Raw genomic sequence first — 11,772 nt, forward strand, 5'->3', positions numbered from 1 at the left:
ATTTGATTATAGTCAAATATTTTCGAGACTTTAAACATACACCAATAGAACCAACCTCAATTGGCATTATGGTTCAATTTAATATTATCTATTTCAAAATTAATAATCTTTTTTTTAAATTGCAGCTGCTGAAGACGAAGAGAATAACTTGAAAACTTATTTAAGTTAAAATATGCACATATCAAGTGAATGGACTAAGCTACAATTTTCTCAAGCTCCCCTGTTTTGAGAAATGAAGCTAGCTTTCATTTTCACTTATAGCTAAATCCAGAAACAATGTTATAAATATAGCTAGCAGTGACCATTGACCAAACAGTAACCGAGCCAACTAGGTTCCATTTAAATTTCGTTTTATTCCTTTATATTCTTATTATTTTTATATGAAAATTTTAAAAGAAATACCCACATACATAATAATAAAGTTATGAAATGACATAAGATATATTTTCAAATATTAAGTTTCATAATATATTATTTTGATTCAGTTTTGCTTAAGCTCAAATTTATTTATCGCTTAAAGAAAAAAGAGTAGCCCTGACCAGAGAGTCAAGAACAGAAACTACAAACCCCATAACTTTATTTTTCTTGTATTAGTAGATAAGAGAGTGTTGACAAACCCCATGTATTTCATGGTGAGATTTTGACACCTTATACATCTACAATAATATTACATACGTATATATATATATCATTACAATCATAGGAGCATTACATATACAAGAGTGATAAGTTTGATGCTATCAGAGCTTAAGAAGAGGTACTTATGGTTATGGAAGTGCTAACCAATCAGGATTTAAGAGAGACTATAACAATTTTTTTTTTTTACTTCACTAGCTTATAGAATTAGAAGTCCCAATGCATAAACCCCCCCTCCCTGATGCATTCATCTTGGTGCATGCAGGGAGCATCAAAACTTTCCGCAAATAACTGATCTTTCTGCAATTCGTTTTACTCATTAAAGTGAGTAAGCATCCATGCAGGCAGGAGAGCGTTGGCACGATTGTGGATTGGAGTTGTCTCGTCCTCTCCTGTACTGCCTCTTGCAGGGTGGGTGCTTCTGCACATATTGCAACAGCGCGGTCTTATTACTTCTGTTCTTTCGGATTCACATAACAGTGAGCAAAACTCAATCTAATGGAGAGAGATAGAGAGAAAGAAAGACCTTATGTTCATGGACTGAATTGGCTGTGGTAGAAGAACAGGTGATGAGTCTACACCTTGATTTTGTTGCTCCCACTGTGTCTGCTGAGCCTTTGCCTTCTCTTTCTCCTTTACCTGATTTTTGGCTCTCAAAACATCAGAGATTGACACCAAAAGGAGCTGATATATAACGAAAATATTTACAAAAATTTTGTGAAATCGAAAACCTTCTTTGCGAGCTGGTTGTTTTGCTCCTGCAATGCCTTATCCTGTAAAGGGAAATCAGATAAATGACAAGAAAGGAAGGGAACTGTTCTAGATCACACATTTTTATCAGGTGCTGAAAAACAGTTCTATCAGGTGCTGAAAACTTTCTGTTATGACAAAGTAATACAGACACTCCTTTGCATTGCTAACATTTTTTAGTTAACCCCATTACATAAGTACAATAGTTTATCGAGTGAGACCACCAAGCTCTTAGTAGTTCAGGATTGACTTGTTTGAGCCGTGTCCCTATTTGAATTTAAATATACAGCAAATCTATTAAATTTATTATGTCTCGTGAATTAGATTCATAAATATAAACGAATCTAAATTATAAATTTAAATTATTCGTTAAATTATTAAAATAATAAAATATCGGATACAAATTTTAACATACTCAATAAGATTATAATTTTAATCAAATAAATAAATTTAGATAGATATTTTTTTATATAATATACATAAAAATATAAAATTATATATTTAATTTTTAAACTATTAATCTATTAATTTTCGAGCTAGTTGGTAAATTTATATATGAGCTAGCTCATCTGTCTAACAAATAGTGTTTTGCTAAAGTTGAGGTTGATTCATTTATTAAATGAACTTAATTACACGAACTAGAGCGAATTTAGCCGAGTTATGAATAGCTCATAAGTCAACTCACCCATCTGCATCCCTCAATAGTCATATTATATTCCATTGTATGACACCCCTAAATAATCACCCTTCTTAGAGATAGAAAAAAAGGGAAAGTTAATGGGGCCTTACCTTCTTTTGGAGTGCTGAAATTGATTCATACATCAGTTGATTCTGTAAATAAAGAAAGGTGCAATCAGTTGTTTATGTAGTCTACTTGAGATGCAACCTGATACACCAAAATCTTTCCAGAAGCGAAGTGCACTGCTTTTATACCTTTCTTGACCTAACGTGTTTAAGAGCAGAATCAATTTGTTGCTCCAAATTCTGAAGGTCTTTGAGGGTTAAGGTATCAAGTTCTTCCCCCATGAAATGCCTGCAGACATTTAAAATAGACAAGTTGATAAGTGAAATCATTCTTGTTCGTTTAGTTGCTTCTGTTATAAGAACTTGCACCGATCATTTTAAGTCCATGCCTTTGGTTTCTTTGTAAAACCTCCACCCTAGCCTTCAGCTTTGCATGTTCTAGAGTCCAGCTACCCTGAAAATATTGATAACATTGTTGTTTTCGCAATAACTTCAAACATAAGTAAAGAACAGCACAAAAAAAAAAAAAAAAAGAAGAAGAAATAGCCAATTAGAGAAACAAAAATCTATTCTTTCTGATTTTAGCTCCTACGCAAGCAAAATGTATTCCATCCAGCTTAGCAAAATTACCCTGTTTCAGATTCATAGTTCATTTGAAATAAAACCAGGCTGTTAGAAGGGCACTGTTTGACATCGTATACAGAACTAGTCAGCTAGCAAAAAGAGGAGGTTCGTACATTTGTTTCAGTATCAGTTGCAAGAAGCTGCCTCTCTGCATATGAATATCTCTCGTAACGTTCAAGGATCCTTTCCATGCTGTTTCCAAATAAAGTGCAAGTTCAAGTACTCAGTTTACTCAATCAAAATCATAAAATTCAGAAATTATAATAAAAAAAAAAAGAGCACAATCAAATTCAGCTGAAGTTTGAGAAAACAAAGAAGATAATTATTCTGATGTTTAATAGGACCCTTTCTTGAGGCAGCAAAAGGGTTTGTCTTGGGACAAGAGTTGTCTCTTTTCATTACAAGGACAGATTGATTAGAATGGACAGACCACTCCATTGGAATATGTAACATTGGTAGTTTAAAATCATGAAAGATCACAATCCAAAGTACAAAGAATAACATATAAGTATTTATATGCATACAAAAAAAAGGAATAGATCAAGTACTAGAATGACACCATTTGAGCTCATAAAGAGATAGTACTACTGGCCATATAATTCAATCATCGTATTTTACTACTAAATTTAGCTCATTCATATCATGGTGGGCCTTCTATTCTTAACCTCTTCTTAGTTTGTGATTTGATGTATCCAAGGGTGGACCTTATATGCTCGTCAACATGCCAGTGATGTGGGCTACTACACTTTTTGCTAGTTTTAAGTATGGCCCTAGGATCATCCTTCCCTATGTAGTGGGGGCTGCTTCACCTCTTGACATGATTTTTAGACCATTTCATAGGAGAACTGATATTAGAGAAAAACCTAAAGGACAAGCTGCCAAAATCCAAAAATTAGATCAAAAGCAAATAATACACGCAAAAATTAGGAAATTTAAAAAGAAGAAAGAGTGGGAGTGAGGGCTTTAATTTCCACCAATATAAAAGTCTTCCTTTCCTAATGAAGGAAACAAAAATGCCCTGTAGATTAACAGTATAATTTGAATCCAACCCTTAAGAATATGTGCATTCACATATGTTGGATGAGCAGTTTCCAAGTGAAAGAAAGATGCTCATTGAAGAAAGTAAAAATGTGAGCACATGTTATTCTAACTGTATTACTAACCAATAGCATTACTTGCTTCTTAGCATCTGACTGATATGCATATGCAGTATACAATAGTCAGCCATGAAATCTGCTGTTGGCCTAGGATTTTGTTCTTAGTGATATGAAGCAACTTGTCTTGCTCCAAAATTAATTCTACAACATATAGGAATCTCCCCCAGTAGACTCTTATCCTGGACTGGGACTAATACTAATACTATAGTCATAGTTTTTACCCTTCTAAAGACAATAAAATGGACTTTAAACCATGTAATGCAGAAGCCAGATATAGGGGTGACCTAATGACTCTTTTGGCAGATTTGACAATTTTACAAGACTTGCTTATTCTAAAATTTTTTTGAATTCAATATGTTTAATTTTAGAATTTCTCTAATTTTCAAATCAAACAATAAAAAAGCGTCTCATTTGGTTGGTTCTAATCTTGTATAGATATACTATCAGCAATTCCTTGCTGCATTTTCGATATGAAAGTCGAAGTATTCATGCACCCCTATTAGAGTATTATCATCCTAAAGGCCTGCTAAGAGCAGCTACTTGTTCAGGCTTTTAGCCTTCCTCCAACGTCCACTCCCTACGCTAATTAAAGCACTTTTTGTGGACAAGATTTACCCTCTAATATATTCATACTCAGATTGAAAAAATTCCATTGAATTTGGTAATATATATTATTTGTATTTTAAAAAATAAAACACTATATAATATTAAACTTATAACAGAAAATATATAAAAATTAAATATTTAAGTAGCATTGCAATAATTATATCAAAAATTTTCTTTAAAATTAACTTTAAATATAGATTATATTATTTATATAATATATAATATATTATTAATATAATAGGTATTTGAATTAGATTTCAATTAAATATAGTATTTAATGTTGTGACCTCATTGATAAACATAGTGAATATTATGTTGAATTTTAGAGTGCATTAATTTATAATGACTTTTAATATATCTATGTGTTCATTGACTGAAAAATTATAAAATTTAAATTAATTGAATTATTTTTTAAAAAGTTCACATAAAAATATTTTAATATATAATTTTTATAAAAACTACATATTAAAATATTTTATATAAATTTAATCCAAATTTTATAAATTCTTATATAAATATATAATCACATTGAAAATCACTATAAATTATGGCACTCTAAAATCCATGTAAATATTATCCTATTAAAATTATGTTAGGACAGGTCAGCTAAGCTTACCATCTAAGAAAGTATCTCTTACATGTAGTAAGATTGGCTAGGGCAATAATGGACATAAAGGATCATTTCATGGATAGTAATGTAATCAAATAATTATTAATCTACAAGCTATTAAATATGAATATTTAATTAGTTATTATAACCCTATTTATATAATGATTAATAATATCAATTACTTTTTCTTTGATTTAATGGTGCAAAACTAATATGTGCTATAAGTATGGGCAAACTGAATTATTTACTAAGTCAATTCTACAGAGCAAAGCTTCAGTAATCTATCCAAAAGTTGGTTCTTCAATATTTGTTGAGAAATGGTACTTGGCCGACAAATTAGTGCCCATCAACTATCATTCTTTTTTCTGAAACCTTCACAGTTTATTGGAACTGTACAAACACAATTATTAGTTCCAGGAAAAAAGAAACACCTCGTGAAAGTGAAACTGAGTATTTATATTCCTATATACTTAGTAATAACTTATTATATGTTATTGCCTTCCTAACAATTTTATCACAGCAGTATTCTGCCGTGGCTTAATTAAGCAGGAATGTACCTTTGGAGAAAAGGTAATGGAGGGGATTGCACCATTCCTGTCTATTATCACATCATTATCCCCAGTATCAAACTCGTTGCCATTCGTATTACTTAATACTTTTAACTAATATGAAATATCTCTTATTCTCGAAAAAAAAAAAAAATGAACTATTTCTTCTTCAAGCCTTCAAGTTAACATATATTCTCATGTACTTAAAAAGAATAAAATTTCTATTTTAATATAATAAGCTCTTTCTTATATTAAGATCAAAATTATAAGTTTTTTATTTCTTTTTTTGGTATATATGTATTTAAAATCAATCTAATTAATTTAGAGCATGTAGAGTAGTTTATAAATAGTAAAGCACTAAATCAAGAATTTTAATACAATTATATATCCAAAACTTCAACTCGAGATTCTAATTAAAAATAATACGAATACTAATTTCTTTTAAAATAAAAAAAAAAAAGGGGGTGAGAAATCACTACTATTGAAGGGTTTCTTCTTATCCTTTAAAACCAGATTTGCAGTTCCAAGGATATTTTCTGTTCAAAGGTCTGAGAGAGGAGAAGAGATAGAATGACTTTGTCAGTCAGAAAAAGATATGATGTTAAAAAGTGAACATTTTATTGATAATTATATGTGTGAAGTTAACTTTGTTGCGAATGTACTCAACTATTCAGGTTGCAATTCACCTTTCCTTTCCCCTATTTTAGGATATATTATTGTCAGCCAGTACTTTTTTTTATTAATTAAGTCTTACAATTGAATTAGTTTTCCTACAATCTTATTATTAACTGTATATTCTTTTTTAATGTCTTAATTTTAAGTTAATGTAATTTAAGGTAATTGAAAACTTAGTTAATTGTAAGTGTTGAAGATTGGGTTTAATAATTAAGGCATATTAGCTTATTCAGAATAAATTTTTATTTAGATAATAGGACTAATAGCTTCTCAAAATGCACATATTAAAAAATTTATCCTCTAAACTTTTATACATGTAGCCTACAAATATTAGTTAATCCATCTTTATTCTAAGCTAATATCAAATTAAGAAAAAAATTATATTTTCTAATTTTGACTTTATTTAAATAATTTAAGAGGACAAAGAAAGAAAAATTATTATCTCGTCCAATTTAAAAGAAGAATGATGAAAACAAATAACAGAATATAAAAAATTAAGATGTAATGCGACTAAATTATTATCTATAAAAATATAAACAATTACTGCCGCCAGACGCAGGTTACAACTAGAATTGTAATAAAGTAATAACAACTATATGGATGATAAATTAGAAGATAATTTGATAATTAATTGTTTTTATTTTGTTTCCTCTCAAAATCTCATTATGTTCTTATAATTTTTTTTCTTTCTCTCTTATAACAAGTGTGCTACAGTAACTTGGTTACTGTTTACGTTCTTACAGTAACTTGATCACTATTTATATTGTTACAGTAATCCGTTTACTGTTAACTTTGTACAGTAATCTAGTTACTGTGGACAACAATAAAAACCTTCTATTATCTGGGTTTTTTTTTTACTCTCAATTATCTTTGGATTGTGAATATTTGTCTTTTTTTGTTTTGTTTTTCTTTATACATTAATAGTGATTTTGATCTTATACACTAAAATTAATCAAATATTAATTTGAGCGTATAAAGATGCATAGACCAAAAATAAGAAAAGTATCGTCTGTTATCTTAATCCTAAAAAACCATTACTTAACAGTGAGCTTAGCATAAAAGCATTACTATCTTGATTCTAAATTTGGCCCACAAAACTTTGATTCTCTGATTTGAGTTACTACATCTCATCATTCTCCATCATGAAAAAATAAATCTTTTTCCTGTTAGGATTACATAATATATATATAACAGGTACTAAAGAAAGCAGATTATGACCTAGAAGATAAGTTGTCCTCCTAGTCTAATCCCACAAAAGCCTATTGGCTTTGGGTAGTATATAGTTCCAAATGATATGTTTTTTTCTTATTAAATATTTAATTAAATACCCTTTACCCAAAGAAACAACTAAAAAAAGTAACATCTTTTTTAACCAAAGAAAGAAAAGAAAACATTCTCCAATCATTAGTATGTTGAAGCCTTTCAGAATTAAGAATCAGAAAAACAAAAATTCATCGAAATTCTTCTCATATCAGAAACCATTCAAAAAAAATTAGTGAAAAGCTGACAAACTTGAAGAATAACTTAGCTAGAACTGCAAAACTGATAAAAACCCCATTTAATTGAAACTAAATCCGTACCAACAGAAGTAGATGTAAGCAATCATATGTACTTTGGCAAAAAGCTTAAGTATGATCTACTAAGCACATGAGGGCAACTCAAATTAAAAGGCCTATACTTGACGAAACTTTTTTCTTCTTTTGGCAATAAGCTCCATATTTCATTGCTTTAGTTCATACACTAGAAAGCAAAAGTAGTAGCTAGCCAAGAATTGGTTTGACTTGGTTAGACCGAGTGTGCAAAGATCGCAGGTTTTAGCTGAAACAAACTTGGGCTGAGTTTAAGGATTTTAGATTGATTTCGGGATAAGGAAAGATTTCTCTTCGTGCGTGAGGATAATAAGATATATGCATGAACATAACATTTGTTATAACCAAATTCTGCAACAATCTTGCACTCCATTTTCTTACTTGTTTATATGTTTTGGCGTTATTGCTGAGTCATGGAAACAGAAAAAAATCTACTGTGCATTGATGAACTTCTGTTTCCTGTAGGTGGGATAGTGAACTTTGAAATGTTTTCGTTTTGGACGATGAACTTTGAAATGTTAATTTAGCTTCATAACGTATTTATATTTTTCTTTTATTCTGGAGACAGTAGAAATAAAGTCTTAACTAAAATGGGAATGGGATTTAGCAAAGCTTTAAATCTGATCACTTTAAGCGTGGCCAGATGGGCCAACTTGGCAAGTAGCTTGCTGACAAGACTAATGACATATGTTGATGTAGGAATCTTGTTGGTGCCATTTTCCCGACCCAAAACAAATAAAAGGAAAATATAGGAAAGGGTGTAAGGTTTGTTTCCACCGTTCCAGCAGAAGGAGAGAAAGAGAGAGAGAATCATATTGATCTTACTCTATAAAACAAACAACATTACATATCCCTTAAAATTTAATAATACAGATTTAAAAATAACATACATATATTTTAGATCACGGGTAGAGTATTTGATAAAAAAACCCAATTCAAGTTTTGTATTCTTTAGAAAATTCTGGCCATGGATATATATATATAAGACACATATAGTATTCTGATGCTGCTGGCATGCAGCGCTTCCATTATTTTAACGAAGGTTACATGCTAATAGTCATAGAGACAGTCAAGCCACTACTGTGTGCAGGTCAGTTCAGTATATCAATGCTCATATATTTTACTTAAATGAAGCCCTAAGGCACACCTTCTTAGTAAAACTCTCCTTTCGGTAGAAAATGACAGTTTACATACTATTTTTCAAATAAAGTTGAGTACATTTGCCAAAAGTAATTTTGTCATCAGAAGGACTGTTAAATCACTCACTAAAAAAAAAAAAGTTAAATGTAAACAGTATCTTAAAAACTTCAAATCTATGCTTTCTTGAACCGTGTGGTTCTTAAGGTGAGCACATCATCACATCCTAAGCTGAGGTAGCATGAAGAGAAAGAAAGAAAGAAAGAAAAAAAGAAGGCCATAACAGCCAGCAACATGACTGTAAATGGGGGCACCAAAGAAACACAGAGACAAATTAATATTTATACTGTTCAAATGAAAAAAAAAATAAAAATTGACCAAAAAACAAATATTGTGACATTTTCTTTTTAATAATACAAATGACAAGGTGTTAACTTTTCACCGGTTGTCTAATTAGAAGCATCTTCCTCAAAGCAACTTAGTTAACAGCATTGCTTTAGTCAGAAGTAAATTATAAAAACATTGAATATTATAAACAAGTTTTGATGTCTAGTGAGATAGAACTACTGCATTGCACTCAAGTTTAAACCCCAATTTTTCTTAAAGCTAAATATCTTACGTGGAGACAGTACACACCCACAGCTCACTATCCCTCTCTTTAAAGTTTGCCTAACGAACTGCTGTATTATCATAATTATTTTATTATTTTAATAATTATTATTGTTATTTTTATTTATAATTTTATTTATTTTCCTGCATGAAATTAACAGTAAAAGCCATTAAGTTTGAGAACTTGTGGTTCACTTTTGTTGTTGTTATTTATCATTATTAAGCATGATTTTTCCAAGAAAATTCATTTCTTACCAATTCCAAGAACTTAACAATACAAATTCGAACAAAAATAATTCTTTGAAATATATCCTTCATCAGTTTAAGGTTAGTTGCAGACTGTCATCAGCAAAAAGAAGCAACAAGCACAACTTAAAAACTTTAAAAGGAGAGAGAGAGAGAGAGAGAGAGAATCCATGAGAAAGAAACAAACAAATAAGCAAATAAACAGATACAAAAAAAAAATTATAATAAGAGGAGAAGAGAGAAAGATGGGTACCAGGAATCAGTAGAGTATTCAAAGAGTTTCCCTTTAGTAGAAAAAACAATCAAAGCAACTTCAGCATCGCAAAGAACAGAGATCTCATGGGCTTTCTTCAACAATCCAGCCCTTCTTTTTGAAAAGGTCACTTGCCTATTAATCTTGTTTTCAATTCTCTTCAGCTGAACCCTACCTCTCCCCATATTCTTCTTCTTGTTGCTGCTGCTATTCCTCTTCTTCTTCTTCTTCTTCTTCTTCTTCTTCTTCTTCTGCTTCTGCTTCTTCTCTTAAAAAAAAAACAAAATTCAAACCAAAGAAACAAAAGAAGAATCAAAGAGAACTGGATTGCGCTTATGTGGGTATTGTTTCTGCAGATGTTTGGTTTCTTTCTCTCTTTGTTTGTATAACAGTCTTTATATATAATAAGTTATAGAGGGAGAGCAAATATCGGCAAAATGTTTCTGAGAGAAGCACACAAATGGAAGCTTTCAAAACAACTTTGGAAGAGGAGAGTGGATTGATGTAAAAAAAATGTGGTATTCCAAAACCAGGGTGGTTTCGTCAAATGCGTTGTCGAATTATGATTGGATAAAGAAATGCTACCTTTTCTTTTCTTTTCTCTTTTATATTTTTTTCATGGGAATAATTTTCGAACTTAAGGGCGTTGCAATGGTCCGTACATATATTTTCTGTACGAACAAACAGAGGATTTTTTCTTTTACATATGTTTTTTTGCTATGAATATTGTATATATATATATATATTGAAGTGGAAATAACAATAATGATAATTATTATTATTATTACAATTATAGTAATAGTAATGAGTAGGGTTGGATCGGGTGTCCACTGGTCAATTGGTCAGTGATTGACGGCGCTGTTCTGTTTATACTTCCCTTTGTATATTTCCAACTTCTCCTGCCTGCTTTTATGAATTTGCAAGGAAAGATGTTTTCAATGAAATTAGTAATCAGTATGAGGCCATGGCCAAAGCTCCAGCGATTGCTCTCTAATTTGATATCTGCTTTGATCTTATATCACCTTGCTCCACTCTAATTTACTATGCATTCTATCTATTTATGTATATTTATTATTAACCAATTTAATTTTAAAAAAGAGATTCGTCGAGTTAAAAGTAAAACTAAAAATATTTATTTTTATAAATAAAAAATTTTAAATTTTATATTAAATAAATTTTTATTTTTACGGTTAATGTTTTTACCTTTTACGATAAAGGTAAATAAATGACTATAATTAGGTGCAATCCTATAGCTTTTTTCCATTAAAATAAGAAACCTGCAATGCTTAACTCAAAAGTTTAAAAATAAAAAATAACACATTAAATTTTATTTAGCAATTGCATCAGGCTTTCTCAATAAAAATATCTTTTATTTTAAACCTTATAATTTTTTAATTATACGATGTCCGGAGAAGGTAAATGGTAAAAAAGAAAATAATTGAAAAAAATAATAATTAAGTTTGTATTTAATAATTCAAGTTTAGGACAATAAATACAAGGAAGGATGGAAGAAGTTGGAACTATATAATCATAACTTTCTTTGTGCCAGATAATTATCTTTCTAAGTATAGAAAACTTTTCCATTCAT

At 30.1% G+C, this 11,772-nt stretch overlaps 1 protein-coding gene across 1 annotated transcript; it reads right to left on the minus strand.

Annotated features, from left to right (window-relative positions):
- Window positions 1-657: 657 nt before the first annotated feature.
- LOC8265057 (truncated transcription factor CAULIFLOWER A) lies at window positions 658-10,882 on the minus strand. Its single transcript, XM_002514577.4, has 8 exons — window positions 10,185-10,882; window positions 2,868-2,946; window positions 2,520-2,584; window positions 2,320-2,419; window positions 2,176-2,217; window positions 1,368-1,409; window positions 1,163-1,275; window positions 658-1,057 (listed from the first exon to the last, which is right to left on the minus strand). The coding sequence occupies exons 1-8, from the start codon at window positions 10,367-10,369 to the stop codon at window positions 949-951; spliced, it is 735 nt and encodes a 244-aa protein (XP_002514623.2). The 5' UTR covers window positions 10,370-10,882; the 3' UTR covers window positions 658-948.
- Window positions 10,883-11,772: the final 890 nt, after the last annotated feature.

The sequence above is a fragment of the Ricinus communis genome, chromosome 4 (assembly GCF_019578655.1).
Source record: "Ricinus communis isolate WT05 ecotype wild-type chromosome 4, ASM1957865v1, whole genome shotgun sequence".
Lineage (NCBI taxonomy): Eukaryota > Viridiplantae > Streptophyta > Magnoliopsida > Malpighiales > Euphorbiaceae > Ricinus > Ricinus communis.